The sequence below is a fragment of the Cnephaeus nilssonii genome (assembly GCF_951640355.1).
Source record: "Cnephaeus nilssonii genome assembly, chromosome: 6".
In the NCBI taxonomy this organism is placed as follows: domain Eukaryota; kingdom Metazoa; phylum Chordata; class Mammalia; order Chiroptera; family Vespertilionidae; genus Cnephaeus; species Cnephaeus nilssonii.
Window position 1 is genome coordinate 56,367,936 of NC_137077.1, and position 20,846 is coordinate 56,388,781.

A 20,846-nucleotide genomic window follows, 5' to 3' on the forward strand; every position below is an offset into this window, starting at 1 on the left:
AAGAGCTTATCTGAGCAAAAATCTATTTGAATTGGGCCATGCAAAAGTAGAAGTGGATAGGAGTGCCCCAGGATTGGTGCTTGGATAAAATCTTATAGAGAAAAGACAAGCCAAGTAAAGAAATTATTGAACGGCTGTAGCTTAAAGCCTAGTTGACTGTTTGTGATCGGCTGTCCTTAGCTTGTAACCTTGAGGCATTTACAGGTTTAGATTTTGCTTTGCTTAGGCAGGTCACAGCAGCATTAGATCCTTGTTGGTCTAATGGCCTCCGTGTTTGGTGAATTTACCAGGTAGTATGTACATTGGATGATTATTATACATTTGATTATATAAATTTAAGATCAGAGATTTCAGCTTTCATGCATCACCAGACACATTGTGTTTAATCAATGTTACTCTCCTAGCATATACTAGACTTGATTGCTATTTTTTCAGATAGTATGTAGATGAAGAGAAACTAATTCCTAATTTTGAATAACTTGGAAAATTTTGTTCCTATTTCCAATATGGGTGTGTACCAGTAAGTACCATGGACTTTTTTGCTCATTGCTTTATGGAAAATGGAGACCATAATGATTACAAATGGTCAGCTTCCACCTTTTGAGTATTGAAGTCACACTACTCAGTTGTAAATCTAGTCTTTCCTGGTATGGTAGAGGGTTATTTTTATTTCAGCCTTAGATTGCCTTTAATAAAATTTGCTCCTGCTTGGCTCTTTCTGTGTGCACATTGGAAGACATAGAAATAAATGTGTCACAAATAGTTAAATTTTTAAAAAAGTACATACATTTAGGATACTACAAATTGTTAATCTCAAATCTGTAGTATCTTGCACACATGCCTAGGGCTCAAAAGACACTAACAGAATGCACCTTGGGACAATTGAATCCTCCCCCCGCCCCCCGCCCCCCTCCCTCCTGGCAAATATTTTGAATATAATAATAATCTGATATTTTATGGTGACTAGCAATTTCACGTCTTTACCTCCTTGTGGCCTCTCTGTTCTTTTATAATTCTCTTTTTGTTTTTTCCTTCCTCTTTCTGTCTTAACAGTTCCCTATAAATAAAAGCTGTTGTCATGGTCATTACCTTTTTTTTTTTTTTTTTTTTTTTTACTGTGCCATTATTTTCTCATCTTGTGTTCCTTATTTTATATGAACTACATTCTAGACAGAGGAAGAATTTTAAAAATAAAGTTTTTAACAATACTGTCTTTTCTGTTGTATTCCAATGACGTAGTCATGTTGTTTCAGGAAAAAAAATATAATTAATAATGCTATTTGTCATGCAAATGTTAAGCTATCCAAAAGCAGTACAGTATATTATTTTATTCTTTTAGTAACTTAGGAGATATTCCTCTTTTAAAAATTAAGGAACTTTGATTTTCAGAGGTTAACTTAGTTTTCAAGAGTCACAAAACTTATTAGTGGTTGACCTAAGAAGAGACAGATCCTGACTCTTAGTTATTAAATATGCTACAAGTAATTATTAGATATCTTAGAGTTAAACATTTCCTAAAGTTATTCTCCAGTCCATTAAGTATAAAAACTAAAACTTCTTCCATGATAATCTTCTAGAAAAAAAATTTACATTTTTCTAAAAAAGTGTACTGGGATCTCTGATAGCTTTGGTTATAATTAACAAAGGAAACATATTACTTAGTATTTAATGAATATCAAATTATAGGACCAGTATAGGTATTTTCATGTGCCCCGATGAGTTATTACATATTCCTGTGTCTTTTCTATTAATACTCGAGGCACATTATACCTTGGTTGTTGGACATGATCTGAATTAGAATAGTTGATTCTTATTTTAGCATCAAATATGGACTTAATAGCTTGCAATTCTATCCATTTTTTATTATTAGGAACTATCAACTCAGTAATATATACATGAACAAACTTTATAATCCTTTTTGGCTCTTGGGCTTTGACCTCGAAGCCTTAAAAAAATATGTTGATTTTATTTTCTAAAGATTCTTAGCAATTCCAAGACTTGATTCGGGAGTTGAAAGCTAATTTTTCAAAATGCTCTCATAATTGTTACCATCCTTCTTTGGTTTTATTGTGCTCTATTCTGGGAATGAGTCTTTAGTTTGCTCTGCCAATTTTTGTTTAGTACAGAACAGTGCATTGTTTTGCTCCTGTCTTATTCCTCCTCTTATTGTTGCTGGTGGAAGGGGGTTCTTGTGTTGTCATGAGGAAGGCATTTTGGGGGACCTACAAGAGAGGATGAGGTCTGGTGGCAAAATTCATTCAGGAAGCAAAATTAAAGAAGTTCCCCAATGTCCTATATCTGTCCCTCTCACCATGGAAAAATCAGAGCCAGAAGGAATCAATGTGCAGAGATTCTGTGCAGTGTTAAAATTTAGTTCAGACGAGCATCTGGCTGACTTAGCTTGTGTTCCTGCTGCAATCCATTGCTTTGCCGCTGTACCTAGGCTCCTGCTGGAGCCTGTGTGTGGGGTCTGCGGGGCCAGTGGCCACGCGGCTTTTAGGGCCATGTGGCTTTGGAGAGAGAACATGAATGAATGGGGCAAGTTCAGGTCTCAAGCAAGAGATAGAGAGCTTCTTTGTCCACCTGGGATTATGTATTCTGGCTTGGGAGAAACCAGGAGCTTTTTCAAAATAGCCAATCAGTTTCCCAAACTGTTGCGGGCTTCTGATGGGGTCCATCCCTAGCCAGTGATCTTTTTCCCAGGTTAGACTGACAGGCCTCTATGGTCCCGCACCTCCCCCTGCACCATTTTGTTGCTCATGTTCTTATCTCTCCCTCTGCTTTCCCCTCGCACCCTACACAACCTGGTACCAGATGGGGGGAAAGGGAGGGTGTTCAATTCCATGGAGGGGCTATGCTGAGGTTTGTTGGGGTGTGAAGTTGTAGCTTCCTGGTGAAGAAAACAGGCCTCTGCTTCCCAGATGAATATGCTCAACAATGTCTGACTCTTCCTTTGCTTCCTTTCCCATCAATAATTAGCTAAGGAAGGGAACATTTTATTTATTTTTATTTTTATAAATATATTTTATTGATTTTTTACAGAGAGGAAGGGAGAGGGATAGAGAGTTAGAAACATTGATGAGAGAGAAACATCAATCAGCTGCCTCCTGCACACCCCCTACTGGGGATGTGCCTGTAACCACGGTATAAGCCCTTGACCAGAATCGAACCTGGGACCTTTCAGTCCGCAGGCCGACGCTCTATCCACTGAGCCAAACCAGTTAGGGCAGGAAGGGAACATTTTAATGTTCTCACAGATATTACTGTGTATAACAAGAAAGCAAGCATAAAACTACAACACAAAACTCTTGTGATAGTGAGGGAATTGAAACCATTCTGTGTAACCAAAATGATGTAGCGAAGAGCAGTATTGCCAATAAAGAATGACAGTAATTTTCACGGCATCATCATGGGTTTACGATTCACATTCCTCCTTGAAGCAACTTTAACCGATGTTGACCTACTTCTCAGCCTTCTGCCTCGTTTAAATGTTTGTAAGGAAACTCGGGAATGTTGTTAGAAACAAAAAAGACAAGGGAATTTGTGATTTACTCTTTGTATTGCATAATTGATTTTTGAGGGGAGTTTCATGATTTCAACTTATATATTTCCTCTAAATTTTGGTGAATGTTCCTTTTTGTCATTTGAAATGAAATCTTATGTTAACTTGAACTCCATACTCTGACAGAAAAAAAATATTTTAGAATTTTACTTTTCCAAACATGTGATTGTTATTTTTGTTTTGTGAAATTAAATGACTGAAATTCGGAAAAAAGTAGTGCTTTTCCTAAAATAGTCTTGAATTCTATCTACCCAAATAACAGGAGGATTCATACCACCCATGCCAATTGTTTGAAATGTGTATGATTTTTTTTCAATGATTTTGTTTTTCCTTTCTACCTTTTGATTGACAGGCATACTGAAAGTCATTGGCAGCCCCTATCAAAAACAAGTGCTGCCATGTATTAACAACTGAAAATACCTTTCATGTCGGTGGCCTAATAAAGAGGCTGATGTTCTAAATGCCTTTTCCAAAAATTTAAAGAGAATATTTTGGTGCTTAAGCAAAGTTCCCTCAGGAACCTGTAAAATAATATACAGGCATTTTGAGAGGACCTGCATGTATGAAAAATGACTTATGAGCAATTTGAGAAGTCTAAAAAGGTTTCTAATTTTACAAAATATTGAATACAACATTTTTATAGAATTTAGTGTTTCCATGGACATTTTAGAGAGAGTGGAAGGGAAAGGAAGAGAAAGATAGTAACATTGATGAGAGAGAGAAACATTGATCAGTTGCCCCCTGCTCATCCCATATGGGGAGTCTGGGGCTGGGCCTGCAAACTGGGCATGTGCCCTGACCCAGAATTGAACCAGCAACCTCTCAGTGCATGGAACTATGCTCAACCAACTGAGCCATACCAGCCGGCCAAAAATAATCTTGTATTAACTCTTTTAACTTTAACTTTTTTGTCTATAAATTGGAGATATGATAGCTGCTAGGATACACTGTAGTGAGAACTATATGACACAGCACATACATAGTACTTACCTAGGTAAGTCTCTATCCTTCCCCCACAGAGGCCTTCCTTAAACACATTAGTTTAAGGAGCCATTTACCTCTCCCTTTATTCCTATGCTTATTTTTCAAATATATTTTTATTGATTTCAGAGGAGAAGGGAGAGGAAGAGAGATAGAAGCATCAATGATGAGAGAGAATCATTCATCAGCTGCCTCCTGCACACCCCAAACTAGGGATCGAGCCCACAACCGGGCATGTGTCCCTACCAGAAATCAAACTGAGAACTCTGGGTTCATAGATCGATGCTCAACCACTGAGCCATGTTGGCTGGGCTGCTTCTTTTTTAATTTACTTCATACAAATCAATTCTTTTAATTTGTATTTTAATTTAATTTGTATCTCCTGCCAGCGCAGAGATGTTGTGTATTAATTTGCTGCCAAATTCTCCTGAGTCTAGTCTTATACATGGCATTCATTAATTCATACATTCATTCAAAAGTAGTTCTTAGAACTTACTTTGCTTGAGATGTTCAAAGTGTGACAAACAAAAATGAAGCCCCTGTCCTCATGGAACACAAAACTAGTTTTTGCATTAATAAATGAATATTTTTTGATGGGTCCAAATTTATTCTAACATTGTGCAATAGTTTCTAGGGCTATTAATATATATGTACCAGAATAGAAATAGAGTTAGTCTTTGTTGTTGTTATGTTTTTTTAAAAATACGCTTTTATTGACTTTTTTAGAGAGAGAGAAAGGGAGAGGGATAGAGAGATAATGAAAGAGAAATATCGATTGGCTGCTTCCTGCATGTCCCCCCACAGGGGATCAAGCCCACAACCTGGGCATGTGCCCTGATCGGGAATTGTACCTGCGGCCTCTTGGTTCCTGGGTCGATGCTCAACTGCTGGACTGTTATGTTGTTTTTTAAAAAATGTTGTCTTTATGACTTTTTTACTTTTAAACATTCAAGGGAGTCATTTTAGCATGGATATTTCTGATTTGGGGAGAGTCACTGACGTTATTAGGTATCCCTGGTTCTCACTTTTTCCATTTCTGAAAAGAGGAGTCAGTTCTTGTGCTTTTCTACAACCTAGGGCTTACTGAGCCTTATTGATTGTGCTTCCAACGTGTGTCAGCTGTGGTCTCTCCTAGATGTAATGAACAAGGCAGGTTTGAGCTTGTCTTTGGTGAGAAGATGCAGAGTAAAGTTAATACTCCACCATATTGGAATATCAATACTGTATCCATATGACCTGAAACACTGAATGAAATCCAGCAAAGCAGATGTTTCCTAATACTGTCTTTAATGGTGTTAAGAGTGTTTGAATTTATAGATTAAAAAAAATTGTATTGTCAATTCATTTTAATTTAAACACAATCTTAAATAAAACCTTTCCTACACATTTGTATGCTGCAGACATACTTTGTGAACTGATGTAACAAAAGTTTCAAAAGTAAGTTTTTACCAGTAGTAAATGGGGTAGAGGGAGGTAGAAAAGGGTAAGAGGGGGATAAATGGTGATGGAGGGAGACTTGACTTGGGATGGCAAGCACAATACAATATACAGCTGGCATATTATAGAATTGTACACCTGAAACCTATATAATTTTCTTAACCAATGTCACTCCAATAAATCCAATTAAAATAAATAAATAAATAGACTTGCTGTCTGTATGGATGCACGATCATTGGTTTCTGTGCTTCATATTGACCCTTGGAATGCTCTTCCCCTGTCCTTTTTGCCCATTGATTCATCCTTATCTTTAAGAAGCATTGCTTTTTCTAAAATTCTGTCACTGTCTTTTGCTTACCCCAGGCTAGTTAGATACTCTTTCTCCGTGTTTTCAAAAAGCCACACCCTTAATTATTTTACTTACTTTACTACATTTTTCATAATTATCTATTTCTAGGTTTGTTTCCCCTAATTAGATTATAAGCTCTTTGATACTAGAGACCTCATTGTGTTCATCTTTTTTTTTAAATATTCTTCTGCACCTCCTTTATGAACTCACCTATTTTTTAAGTGTTTTTATTGATTTTTACAGAGAGAGGAACAGAGGGGGATAGAGAGATAGAAAAATCAATGAGAGAGGAACATCATCGATTGGCTGCCTCCTGCATGGCCCCTACTGGGGATCAAGTCCCCAACCTGGGCATGTGCCTTGACTGGGAATTGACCCAGCAACCTCTTGGTTCTTGGTTGACTCTCAACTGCTGAGCCACACAAGCCAGGCTGTGATCATCTTTGTAACTCTAAAACCTAATACAGTATCTGGTCATAGATTGTCTTAGTTTGTTTAGGCAGGTGTCACAAAATACTACAGGCTGGGAAGCTTATAAACAACAGAAATTTATTTTTCACAGTTCTGGAGTCTGGGCATCTGAGAAGAGTGCCAGCATAGTCAGATGAGGGTCTACTTTTAAGTTACAGATTTCTTATTGTGTTTTCATGTGGTGGAATAGGCAAGGTAGCTTTTTGGAACCTCTTTTATAAGCCACCAAGCCCATTCCTAAGCACCACACCCTACTTCCTAATACCATTATCTTAGACATTAGGTTTTCAACATATGAATTTTGGGAATACAAACATTCAAGTCAGAACATAAATGGTGCTTAGTGAATAAATGGATGAATACATGCTACGGGTTGAAATTGGACCTGATTCTGCAAAAGTACAATCCAGAAGGGAGACATATTTCAGAGACAACTACTCTTTCCATTTGATAGTGGTTGAAGTTATGGAATAGAAGGGTAATAATGAAATGAAAGTTCATTGAGGAAGAGCATACAATCTAGGCCAGAGAATTGCACTAACCATGAATTATGAGTGTGATTATGGAGACCAATTGAGACAGTACTGAAGAATTTGAAAATCGTGTACAGAGTAAAGTGATGAAAGTAATTGAAAGTAACTTGTTTAAATAGTTTATAATTGGGAAAACAGACACAAAGCTGTTAGAAAATTCATTTTAATGCCATAAATTATTGATGAGTTACCACATATTACTGTCCACATATGCTCAAAATAGACATTTTGTCAATTTTTAAAAATTGGGATAATTTGAATTAGTATAATACACTTAAAAGCTATATAAAATATTGATACGTGAAGTTACCTACCACACCAAGGCCTTACTTCATGCTTTGGACTGAGTTGCTTACTTTTGTATGCACTACCTTTAATACTTACCTCTATTTACATTTTACAGACAAGAAAACGGTGTTAGAAAGTTCAACCCACCTTTGATCAATGAACTCTTAAATACCAGATCTGGCATTCAATTTATTTAATTTGATCTGCAAGTCAGTGCTTTGTTATTCTATACTATACTATGTCTCAATGAGTTTCTGAAATATGTGTACTTCTTCAGCATGAATGTAAAGTGACAAGTATAAGTGTATATAAATTTAATTGTAGCTCACATGGTCATCCATTCATTCACTCATCAAACATTTGTTGGCCTTCTAAGCTCTGTGCTAGGTATTGCATATACAACCATGCCCTTGTGAAATTTATAGACAGACATTAGAAATATAAAGAACTGTATAATAACAATTCATAAATGCTATGAAGGAAAATATAGTGCCTTTTATTAAGTACATTACAGAGCAGGGTCTATGTGTACTTACTTTCCTGTGGGCAAGTGTAATTAGATTTGTAATATAGCTAACTGTAACCCAAAAAGATGCTTAAAATAGCTTTAAATAAGTGGTACCACATCAATGTAATTGAGCTGAACCTTTTGAAAACATTGGTCTTCCAGCAGCCTTTCCACAGAACAGAAGAAATTTTGGTGAACTGAAGAAAATTGTGGCCAAATTTTCAACTTTTTATTCCAGCTTTGGAAGGTGACTTTGAAACTATCTCAGCAATGATGTACATCTGTTAAAAAATGCAATAAATATCCATGGCGATGATGATGACACTGCCCTTTAGAGAGCAGCCTCTCTCCTCTTGCAACTCTGAGCATGTGGGTGATTTTGTACTAGAAATATTGAGTATTTGATAAGTTTGAATAATTGGGTAACATTTAGCATAAAATATAAATAGCAGTCAAACAGGAGAAGGTATGTCATTTAGAACGTAATAAAGCTGGATGATCAAAATAAAACAACCAAAAAAAATCTTAAAAAAAAAAAAACACACGAAAAAACTAAGCAAAACGATGCAAAACTTTACCAGATGTTAATTACAATCTAGCCTCTGGCTTTATTATAGGTCAAAGGTTATAAAATCCTAAATTTCAGTTTCAGAAGTTACCTCAGGCTTGTATTATAAGTAACTGGTAGAAAAGGAATTTGTGAAAATTGCAGAAAAATTAATAATCTGTGTTTATTCTAGTTTGATTTTCCTGCCAGCAAATGTGTGTTAAAGCTTAACTCATTTTTCCCCTCTCTCCTTTCAAAATCACTTTATAAACAGATGGAAAACTGGTGATTTCCTGACAGTTGGAGATATTTTTGTAATTATCTGAAAATCTGAAAGGCTTAGGAGTCTATTTCTTTGCTTTCAGGGAGCAGTTGAAATGCTTTTCAATAAACATAAATGTATATGGAAGATAGAAGTTAAACAAGATGTCTGACATCATAATTGAGTCTCATTATCATCTACCAACTTGATATTGTGAGGCTTCCCTTTTATCTATCACCTTTCCTGAATGTCCTCACTGCATCAATACTTCTTATCATCCTCCCCCTTATGTCTTTCTTGTGTATACTTTCACAAAGGAGGAACTCTTAAGATTGGTCTTGAGGAATAAATAGGAGGAACTTGTCTAATAGAAAAGTGAGAAGAGGATTTCTTGATAGGCATGGATACCTAGTAAGACAGTAAAGACATGAAGGTATAAAATAATATGGGATGAACTGGAAACAAATGAATTCAGTGTTGTTAGACTATACACTGAGTGGCCAGATTATTATGATCTCTGAACGCATAATAACCTGGCCACTCAGTGTGTGTGTGTGTGTGTGTGTGTGTGTGTGTGTGTATAGATAGATGATAGATAGATAGATAGATAGATAGATAGATAGATAGATAGATTAGTGGCCTGGTGCATGAATTTGTGCATAGGCAGGGTCCAGCCAGCCTGGCCAGGGGGAGGGGACATGGGCGGTTGGTCAGCCGCCTGCTGGTCGAATTTCTGGTCGAGGGGACAATTTGCATATTAGCGTATTATTATATAGGATATACACTGAGTGGCCAGATTATTATGCAGTCAGAGATCATAATAATCTGGCCACTCAGTGTATGTTGCAAGGGAAGAACTGACATTAGAGGAAAATGAAAGGGAAAGGGTCTGATGGCAAAAACACAAATGTCAAGGAGAAATTATCACAAAGTGGGTGAGGGTCTATTTGGTGACTAGGAAGGCGTTTATCTCCACTACCAGGGGAGGAGGAATTGAATGAAGGATTAAGAGAGATATAGAAATGTGTACAGGTAATAACAAGACATTAGGAGACTTCATGTCTGTTCTGATGGCTTTTCTTTTCTCTGTGAACAAGAGGTCAGGTTAACTACAGGTGATGACTAGGGGTTGTTAGGGAACTTGAGGAGAGGGGACCATGGTTAGAACTGTAATGGGAAGGACAGCAAGATACCAAGAGGTGTGAGAAAAGCTTCCTGGAGAGGCATTGAAGCCCATGCTGAAATTGAAATCTGTGAGCGTGCAATGGCATCAATCTGTGCAGGTAATCCATTTTTTTTTTCTGGTTCTACTCAGTACTATAAGTGTAAGGTCCATTCTGAGTTTGGAAGTTTCAGTCTCCTTTTTGCAGGAAGATAAAGGTGTAACATGAGAATGTTGGTGATTATAGATGACATTAATGTTTACTAAGTACTTAGAATGTGTTAGTAACTTAGTACAGTAAGTACATTGTCACATTTATCCCCTTCTTTCTTATGAGATATATATATATATATATATATATATATATATATATATATACTATTCTTCATTTTAAAAAATTGGGCCCACAACCCTGACCAGTGTGGTTCAGTTGGTTGAGCATCGTCCCATGCACCAAAAAGTCCTTGGGTTCGATTTCCAGTCAGAACACATGCCTGGATTGTAGGCTCAATCCTCACTAGGGGAGTTGCAGGAGGCAGCCGATCAATGTTTCTCTCTCGCATGTTTCTCTCTTCCTCTCTCTCTTTCTCTCTCTCTCTCATCAATACAAACATATTTTAAAAAATTGAGGATCCAGTTAAGTAATTTCTTTCAAGGTATTTTACCAAGAAGTACATGGAAGAACTGGAATTTGAATAAAGATCCAATGTTGCAGCTGAGTAGAGAAAAATTGAGGTTAGAAAAGGGCTAAAATTTTGGGAGAAGATACAAGTGTCAAGGAAGTGGAAGGTTTCAAGAAAATTCCAGAATAGGATTGATAGAATAATAGTTTTAAGGTTGCAAAAAAGATAGAACATTAATTGGGAAATAGAATATCAATGTTTAAGAGTTCAATGATGGAGCTCTTCAGAATGGCCGTGAGGTTCAAGAAATGAGAGTTATTGAAACGAGAGGGGATTGGAGATCATGGATTCTTTGGCTAGGTTATTCATTGTAATGTATGGGTATTGATTATAAATGTGGATTATGGTTGGACTTTAGAGTGAAGAAAAACGGATTTTGAAGAAAAGACCTGAAAGCTGATGAGTCTCAGTATTCAGGTGATATAGCTTGGTGTAACGAACTTAAGAAAATATCCCGCCTCCCCCCCACAGCCATGAGTTGAAATAGTAATAATACAAAAGCTACAGGTTAGAGATGGACTATGCTGAGCCTCTGTTCTGGCCACAAAGGTATGGAATTTGCATTCCTTCAAGAGCATTTTATTTAAGTCAGATCCTCAAAGAAGAAAGGATGCAGAGACAAAATAATTTTCAGGTTAGGAATAAGGAAGTTTGTTTATTTAAAAAAAGAAAAGAAAAGCCGTTGGGGAGGGCGTGCGGGGGGGGGGGGGGGGGGGGGCGGTGCTCCAAAGGATACAATGAAAAATGTTAGGAAGGACATCAACAGTGATGTGGTAGTGTGGAAAATATGATCTGAATAGGAAAAAAACACATACTATGAGGATGATATTGAGAAGGATTGGTGATTAGAGGAAACAGTTTATTTAGGGCTTGACAGCAATAGAAACAAGAGGCACCAGTGGAATTTGTTGGATTCAGATTTGTAAATGGAGCTTTGATTTATAGGTGTTTTGCTATTTTGATTCCAAATAATGACATGACCTGACTCAGTCACATTAATGTTTGAGCTAAGTGGGGCTGGCACTGTCCAAAACACTGTAGGTATTGGGCTGATACACATACTTGGTCATTCAATGTAAGATGTGCATAAAATTAACCAGATTTATACCACTGGTTTTGTGTCCTTGCTTGATAATATTTTATTTAAAAAATTCTAAACTTGATATTAGTACATATTGACAGACATGCTTTTCTAATGTTTCTCTTATTCAAAGCATTGCACTGTAATGATTTAATATTTAGTATTCAGAATTTATATATCATCATCTTTTGATTACTAGGACAGATTCCTGCTAATGATATTTAAAAACAACAAAATCCTATCTGAGCACTTTAATTACTATAACACAAATTAAGAAATTTAAATTGGGTCTGTAGATTTACCTGTCCTACAATGTATAAAAAAGAATGGTGGCTTATATGAAAAAAAAAAAAAAAGGCTTACATGAAAATACAATATTTTGCAAGTGCATTTTCTTTTCTTTAAATATATTTTTATTGATTTCAGAGAGGAAGGGGAAGGGATAGAGACAGAAACATCAATGATAAGAGAGAATCATTGATGGGCTGCCTCCAGCAAGCCCCTTCCTCAACCCAGGCGTGTGCCCTTGACCAGAATCAAACTCAGGACCCTTCAGTCCACAGATGGACACTCTATCCACTGAGCCAAACCAGCTAGAGCTGCAAGTAAACTTCCTTAATAAAATTCATCAAAGTTTAGCAATGGAAGTGTTTTAATACATCACATAGTCCAACCACCCATTAATGGCTAATGCATGCATTCAGGGTCTTTTCATGAACAAGATGTCTTCTAATTGAATGATCATTGTGGAAAGGGTTAGCAAAATCAAGGTTGAAATGTTGTCTCCTGCCCTCAAAATTCTGTAACCCTGAGAACTTGGTTTCTCCAAGCTAAGAGTCTCCTGTTCTGTAAAATGGAGATGTTAGTATTATGAAAGGGTAATTGGGAGGATTGGAGCAGACTATTTAAGCTGTAGCTATCTATCTCTGACTATCAGAGGTTCTATTTACATGGAACAAAAATCTCTCTCTGTGTAGTTTTCTAACCCATTTGTTATAGTTCAGCTGCATAGAAACTACATTAGGAAGCTGAATATAATCTAAAAACTAACTTTCCCACTGAATTTCATTTTTGATGTTTATACAACAACCTGGGCTTTGACAACTCAATAATAACAATAGTTTATTTTCCCAAAGATAACTAATGAATATCCAGGATATGCCAGGCAAGACTACGCAGGAGTCCCATCAAAATCAGTCATCAGAGGAGTTCCATATATCTTGGGAATCTCCTGCTTTAGTGTCCCTGTTTGCTTAGATGTAGCCCAGGTGCAGCCCATAGGAAGTGTGGACTTTGTAAATCCAGCAATGGGTTTCAGAGCTAGCAGCTTGGGCACTTGGTCAATTACACTTCCTCTTGTCAGAGATATTCAAGGCACATTCTTAAGAGCACCACAACCTATTTGTCCACTTGAATCATATCTAATAAAAAAAATAATATGCAAATTAACCATCACTCCATTACACTCACAAAGCCACACTCACTAGCCAATCAGGAGCGAGTATGCAAATTAACCCAATCAAGATGGCTGTGGCCACAGAGAGAGCAGGAAGGAGGCTTGGGTTTCCCCGGCAATGGAGGAAGCCAAGCTTTTCACACACCCTGGCCAGCCTAGGCCTCCACTCCAGGCTACAAAGTTTCAATTATAGAAAATAAATAAATCCCAACAAAAATGGCAGCAGCCACAGAGCTGGAGGGAGCAGGAGGCTAAGGGTTGCCCCCAGCAATGGAGGAAGCCAAGCTTTCCGCACACCCTGGCCGGCCCAGGCCTCCATTCAAGGCTACAAAGTTTCAATTATAGAAGGTAAATAAATTACAACAGAAATGGCATCAGCCACAGAGCTGGAGAGAGCAGGAGGCTAGGGTTGCCCCTGGTGATGGAGGAAGCCAAGCTTCTGCAGCCCTGGCCTGCCTTGGCCTCCGCTTAAGGCTACAAAGTTTCAATTATAGAAGATAAATAAATCCCAACAGAAATGGCTGCCACCACAGAGCGAGCAGAAGGCTTGGCTCTGCTCCAGGCTACAAAGTTTCAATTATAGAAGATAAATAAATCCCAGATACCAGGGCCTCTGCTTGGGTTGCCGGGGGTGTGTGGTTGGCCTGCAAACCACCACAGGCCCCTCGCCCAGGCTGCCCCACGCCCCAAGAGAACCCCCACCCTGATCCAGGACACCCTATCTAATCCTATCTAATAAAAGAATGATATGCAAATTGACCATCACTCCAACACACAAGATGGCTGCCCCCATGTGGTCAAAGATCTTGCTCCTATGTGGACACAAGATGGCCACCACAAGATGGCCTGCAGGGGAGGGCACTTGGGAGGGACCAGCCCTGTAGGGCAGGGCAGTTAGGGGTGATCAGGCTGGCAGAGGAGGGAAGTTGGGGGTGACTGGGCCTGCAGGGAATGGCAGTTGGGGGGGACCCAGGCCTGCAGGGGAGGGCATTTAGGGGCAAACAGGCTGGCAGGGGAGCAGTTAGGCATCAATCAGGTTGTCAGGGGAGTGGGTAGGGGGTGATCAGGCTGGCAGACAGAAGTGGTTAAGGGCAATCAGGAAGGCAGGCAGGCGAGCAGTTGGGAGCCAGCAGTCCTGGATCCTACTAGGATAGGGCCTAAACGGGCAGTCGGACATCCCTCTAGGGGTTCCAGATTGGAGAGGGTGCAGGCTGGGCTGAGGGATACCTCCCCTGTGCACGAATTTCATGCACTGGGCCTCTAGTCATATATAAGAATAGTATTGCTGAAGGCTCTGGTGTACAATTTGCTTCATCAAATAAAAAAAATGGTAATTTGGTGCAGGGGAGATGGTAGCTAATAGAAGCTGCTATCTTTTGGCTCTCTTCACATTTTCCCATATGAGTCCCCTTCACAGCTACCCCTACCTGCATTATAGAGCTAAGATAAGCTAGGTATGGCAACTAATCACCAAGACAAGCTCACTAAGATATGCTTTCAAAATGTGTTTTGATTTTGTCCCTCTTCATGGTTAATTTTCAATGTGGTGCTAAGAAAATTATATTTGTTTTTAATACCAATTGATTTTCTCTCATCGCGACTCCCTCATTTAGAAGGGCAGACAATTTATATCTCCATAACAAAGATATGTAAGTAAGATTAGTGCATTCAATATTTTTGCTCAAGTTCTGCAATCAAAACTATTTGACTTAGTGTTTCCTCAATTTATTTTCATTTTAAGATGGTATAAGTCATTTCCTTATATTTCTCTCATAATTTTATTGCACTTGTTTAGAAATTTTAGGTTATAGTACTTATTAAGGAGTGCAGTAGAATTCCTTCAAGTTGGTCATGAAAATGGCTATATATGGTAGTTGTAAATAGCTTTAGAGACTGTGTCTCCCGTGACTTTCAAAGACACCTTTGGTGGTTGTGTAAACTTAAAACAATGGATTTGTTTTTGGATATCTAAGAGTGTGAGTTCACGTGGTGCTCCTGCCTGTCATTTAACAGCAAAAGAAATTCTTCAGCTTGCCGTAATGCTCTCACATGCTTCGACCTTGGGTGGGTCAGCCACTGATCAGCTGATGTGATTTTACATGTTTACCTTGATTATTTATTGTTCACTTTAAGTTCTCTTGTAGTGTTTGCCATTTGTTTCCAAAACAAGCATGTCTTCTGTGTTTGTGGGGAAAGAAAAGAAGAAGATTTAAAGAAAAATACCAGATGGGTTCTCAGTTATTTTTTTGACTTAATTGCTAATGCTAACTGCTGTCATAAACTATGGAATTATGAATTAGGTGTTAACGGATATTTCATTCAAGAAGCTTTTTCTTAAGCCCTAATGAACACTAAATATTTAAAAACATGATTGGATGATGCTGTTAAGTTAAAGAGAATTTTTTTTTTCCCTAAGAGAGTAGAATTATCTGCTGTTTCTCCTGAAAATTTGAGTGTGGATTTACATAGTGTTAAATATTCCTTTTAACTTTACTTTGGTCTCTAAAAACAGTTCCTTAACTTAGGAGGATTTTTTTTTCTACTTTGTCAAATATGTCAATAAAATTACCTATTTAGCTGTTATATAAATTTTTATTTTTATTAGTCTATAGGTAATAACCAACCATGTGTAAACATGAGTAATAGAGGGGTGGGCAAAAGTAAGTTTGCAGTCATTCATATGGGAAAAGACATGCAGTTTATGATTATTACAATAGCTTTATTAACTCAGAAGAATGTTACTCACAACTGTAACTTACCCTGTATATTTCTCTCCTTTACATCATACATATTTAGCTTCTTTAATAAATACCTTTGTAAAAACATGTTTTATTTATTTCTTAATTAAAAATTGTTCATGTTAGAAAAGATCACGAACCCTGACTATTGCATTTTAGTTGCAACTAAAGTTCCCAAGTCAATAATTATGACATGACTGTATACCAGACATAGAGCTTTATATACCACAGAGTATTAAAAAAGCAATATTGAAATAGCTGCTGGTTCTTTCTAAAAAGTATGACCATTTAAATTACAGAATTAAAACTATCATATTTTTTTATACCTGATAATTAGATAAGATATTGGACATTAACTCAGCTTTCTGGAGGCTGGGAGATACCTGTATTTTTGCTTCCCTTTGTGTTGATTTCCAGCATAATGGATCATGGAATTTCTTTTAGCTTTTGGACTTTTCTAGAGACACAACCAAAGCTTTTAGAATTGGGTTTATATTAAAGGAATTATAAAGCAAGTTATTCAATAATTAAAAATCTTTGTAAAACATATATATGGTTTAGAAATGTATGATTCAGAAAGTCATATATATTAACTTTTGCAGAAAGTGAAGGTTACTCAAGTTCAAAAGGCATGCCAAAATAAATAAAAAAACATTTTATTTCTTTTTAACTACCTTTCATTAAAAAATATTTATTTAATAGATATGATTATGTAAATGTAAAATTAGCCCTTATTTTTTACATATTAGTTCACAAACATATGCTTTTTTCCCCCAGCAAAATGTACATATTATATACTTATATAAATACTAAAGGCCTGATGCACGAAATTTGTGCAAGAGTAGGCCTTCCTTCCTCCGGCTGCTGGTACCGGCTTCCCTCTGGCATGGGAGTCCTGGGCTTCCCTCCAGCACCAGGGACCTGGGCTTTCCTCCAGCTGCCAGCAGGCACCTGGGACCTGGGGTTCCCTCTGCTGCCTGCAGGCACCCGGGACCCCGGCTTCCCTCCGTTCTCAGGCAGGCACCAGGGACCCGGGCTTCCCTAGCAGCCCTGGCTTCCTTCGGAAGGACATCTGGTCTAATTAGCATATTATGCTTTTATTATTATAGATAAGGAACATTTCCCCCACCCACCCCCAGTAACATGTTTCTTAGTGTTTGATTTATTTTTTATTTTTTTTATTTTTTGTGCACAGAGAATAGGGAATTTCAGAATTTTTACATTCATTTTAGCAAACAAGTTTTGATCTATTGGCTTCTTGGTGAAGTAATGCACAGGCCCATACTACTACAAGGAAGGGTGAACACTAATTTCTTAGGAGGTGAGGCCAGCCCCACAGGAACTTCTCTTGCATCCCTCTGGTCCACCACGATTCATAAATACTTAGATTTTTTCCCCCTCAAATGAATCATTAGACATTAAAAATGAAACAACAGAGTCACAAAGGGACACATGCTTTTCAGCAGAAAGCATTCTCCGTCACTAGGTAACTACCACATTGCAGACCTGACTGCCTGAAATTATGCTCAGGAGGTTAGTCAATATTGTCTGTATTTGGTTATGGAAAAGGCTCTCTTTTAAAAAAAAATCCAAAGTGCATAGTGAGAACAAATCAAAGCTTTTTTTTTTCTTTTCACCATCAGTTTGATCTAAGCATCTTTCTAATCGAGGATTACTCAGATGCCTTGCCTTTGTCCTCCCCACCCTCCAAAAATAAAACAATAAGATAAAATAAAAAATAATAAAAATGTCAAGCAATTTAGACATTCATCAGCCTGGTAAACAAACTTTGCCAGCAAACAGAAGTCCTACTATTGCAAAGAAAATTGATAAGACAAAAAGTACACATGATGACCCAACTACTATGTTGTTGGGTAATTTATAAGGTTGATCTTCGACTTCATTGATGTAAAATCCTATTGGAAATATTAGGGCGGCCATATAGAAAAGGATCATTCCAGCGAACGCTATCCATCCAGCAGCATATTTTGTAGCTTCTCTTTGCCAGTGGGAAGCCACCAGCAAACCACATGTGACAGTCAATGAAATGATTCCCATGATGATAAAAACCAGTGTGGTGACCCACTCCAGGGGAAGCCGAGGTGGGATGCACGTCAGGTCTGGGCCATGGATTGTTTGACACTGCTGCACAAGGTCCACACTGAGTGCCCCCACGGACTCCCCGATGTTGATCCAGTCAGGGTTGGCGATGCTGGTGATGGAGAAGATATCGGCAGCGAGAAAGAGACATCCTGAGATGTTGGTCAATTTATCTATCGCCCTGCTCCACTCCCTCCACCTTCCCCAGCCCCAGGCAGGCCACAGCCTCACGCCCCATGGACCCCCACCGGGCTGGAGTCCCTGCGCTGCTCAAGCCCTCCGCCTGCCAGGGACCAGCTCAAACACTTTTTTTTTTTTTAAATGCTTTTATTGATTCCAGAGAGAGAGAGAGGAAAGGAGAGGGAGAGAAGATAGAAACATCAATGATGAAAGAGAATCATCCATAGCTGTCTCCTGCATGCTTCCTACTGGGGATCCAGCAGGCAACCCAGGCACTGCCCTAATGGAATTGAACCATGACCTCCTGATTCATATGTTGATGCTCAACCACTGAGCAACACAGGCTGGGTGAGAAACACATACCTCTTAAGGCCTTTTTTGTTTTTGTTTAAGAAAAGGTACACATGAAAGCAAATGAGAAAACTTTTTGTTGCCCTATTTTTGCATAGCAAAATACTGTAAATTAAAATTGCATAAAATGATTGTAAATGAAAATTAAGTCTGATATTCGAATATTCTAGAGTAAAATCAGGGAATTTCTAAACTCACATTTTAAAAAATATATATTTTTATTGATTTTAGAGAGGAAGGGAGAGAGAGAGAGAGAGAGAGAGAGAGAGAGAGAGAGAGAGACATCAATGGTGAGAGAGAATCAGCAATCGGCTGCCTTTTGCACGCCTCCAGTCGGAATTGAGCCCACAACCCAGGCATGTGCCCTGACTGGGAATCCAATCGTGACCTCTTGGTTCATAGGGCAATGCTCAACCACTGAGCCACACCAGCCTATATAAACTCATATATCCTATATAATAAAAGCCTAATATGCAAATCGAATGAACTGTGGAACAACTGGCGGGACAATCGGTCACTATGACGTGCACTGACCACCAAGGGGCAGATGCTCAAAGCAAGAGCTGCCCCCAGCGGGGGGTGGGGATGGCAAGTGGGTGGTGCCAGGCCAGCCAAGGTGAGTGCCAGCTGGCGCCCCCTGATCGCCCTGCTGGTTGCCCTGCAGATTGGCCCTGATTGCCAGCCAGGCCTAGGGACCCTACCCATGCATGAATTTCCTGCACCAGGCCTCTAGTTTAAAATAAGTTTATAGTTAAGGTAAAAAGAAAAGAAAAAAATCTTTTTTTATCTCATCGTTCTCAAATATTAGTAACATTTTATCTCACATTAATAAAATATGAAGTTTGTTTCTTAGACAGGGGGTAAAGAATGTAATTATACAGGCAAACGTGGATTGTAGCAAATAATACCAATATATCCTCATCTCAGTAAATGAAATGAGTTCAGAATTGTATATTTAAGTGGTAGTCACTAAAGCAAGAAATAAAATTAATTGTAGTAAGATGTTATAACCTTAAATATGTTAACTGTATAAAATTACATTATATACATAATACCAGCAATTTTGTAAACTATTATTTTAAAATTGGTTTTAAATTCAAATTAATTATTATTATAAGGAAGTTTTGGGCATGTGGATTGACATGTTTTCATGTGCTCTTTAGTAATTGAGACAGTTCTGTGTACATAGTCTTCTTAATACAGTCTAGATCTTACACAATAAGCAGATTGACTGCCAGTCCAAGTTCCATCCATTTAAGACTACAATGTTAAGGTTCTCTGGTCAAATCAGACAACATTGCAAGTGTCATTTAATGACATTGCACCCTTAATAAGTACTATAACCTAAAATTTCTAAACAAGTGCAATAAAATTATGAGTGGAATCTAAGGAAATGACCTTTAAATTATCTTTGAATATATTTATGGGACCAGTGTAATCACCAGGGACTTGATAAATGAAGGAGAAGTGAGAGCATGAAAAGGATTGAGCCTAACCTTGCTGGTTTGAAAATGGATGAACACAGTCACAAGCCAAGGAATGTGGGTGACTTTCAGAAGCTGGAAAAGGCAGGAGAAAACAATTCTCCTCCAAGCCTTTCGCTGATACCTTGGTTTTAGCCCAGTGAGACTTTTGACCTCCAGAACTATAAAATAATAAATTTGTGTTGTTTTAAGCCATTAATTTTTTTGGTAGTTATGTATAGTAGCAATAGAAAACTAAAACAGCCCAGCAAATTTGAGAGTAAAGTGGTTGATGCCAGGTGATATTAGGTCACTCTTGGGGCTATTTGCCTCTTGTTTGGTTGTTGAGCTTTCTTATAATACATCATATGGTTCCTACGGGAACTGATTTGTTCCTGCCTATTCCTTATGAGTTGAGAATGCAGATTATATATCCTGAGTATCAACTTCAATCAGACTCGTTGAGTATGTGGTTAAAAAACAGACACAAATAATCGCATTGTGTGCTTTTGGTTAAATGAAATTTGTTTTTCCTCAAATGCATATGGCATCTTAGTGTTGCCCTTTAGTCAGTTCCTTAAGTTCCTTCAACTTCTATTTTGTAATCCCATTCCTCCCATACTTTACTAACTAGTATGTCATTTGCCTGGATACCAGAAAAAATCACAGGAAATTAAGAGGACTTTCTTCAGGG

At 38.0% G+C, this 20,846-nt stretch overlaps 2 protein-coding genes across 3 annotated transcripts in view; one reads left to right on the plus strand and one right to left on the minus strand.

The window, feature by feature from the left end:
• SLC16A7 (solute carrier family 16 member 7) overlaps nt 1–20,846 on the plus strand; it is a 165,599-nt gene that overhangs the window by 42,413 nt on the left and 102,340 nt on the right. The gene's annotated exons all lie outside the window — the stretch shown is intronic.
• LOC307101074 (modulator of smoothened protein-like) overlaps nt 16,991–20,846 on the minus strand; it is a gene marked incomplete at its 5' end in the record, with an annotated part of 35,054 nt that continues 31,198 nt past the window's right edge. The window contains one exon of the mRNA XM_079773789.1: nt 16,991–18,419. Coding sequence (XP_079629915.1) covers nt 17,829–18,419 — 591 coding nt within the window. The 3' untranslated portion in view covers nt 16,991–17,828. The remainder of the gene's footprint in view (nt 18,420–20,846) is intronic.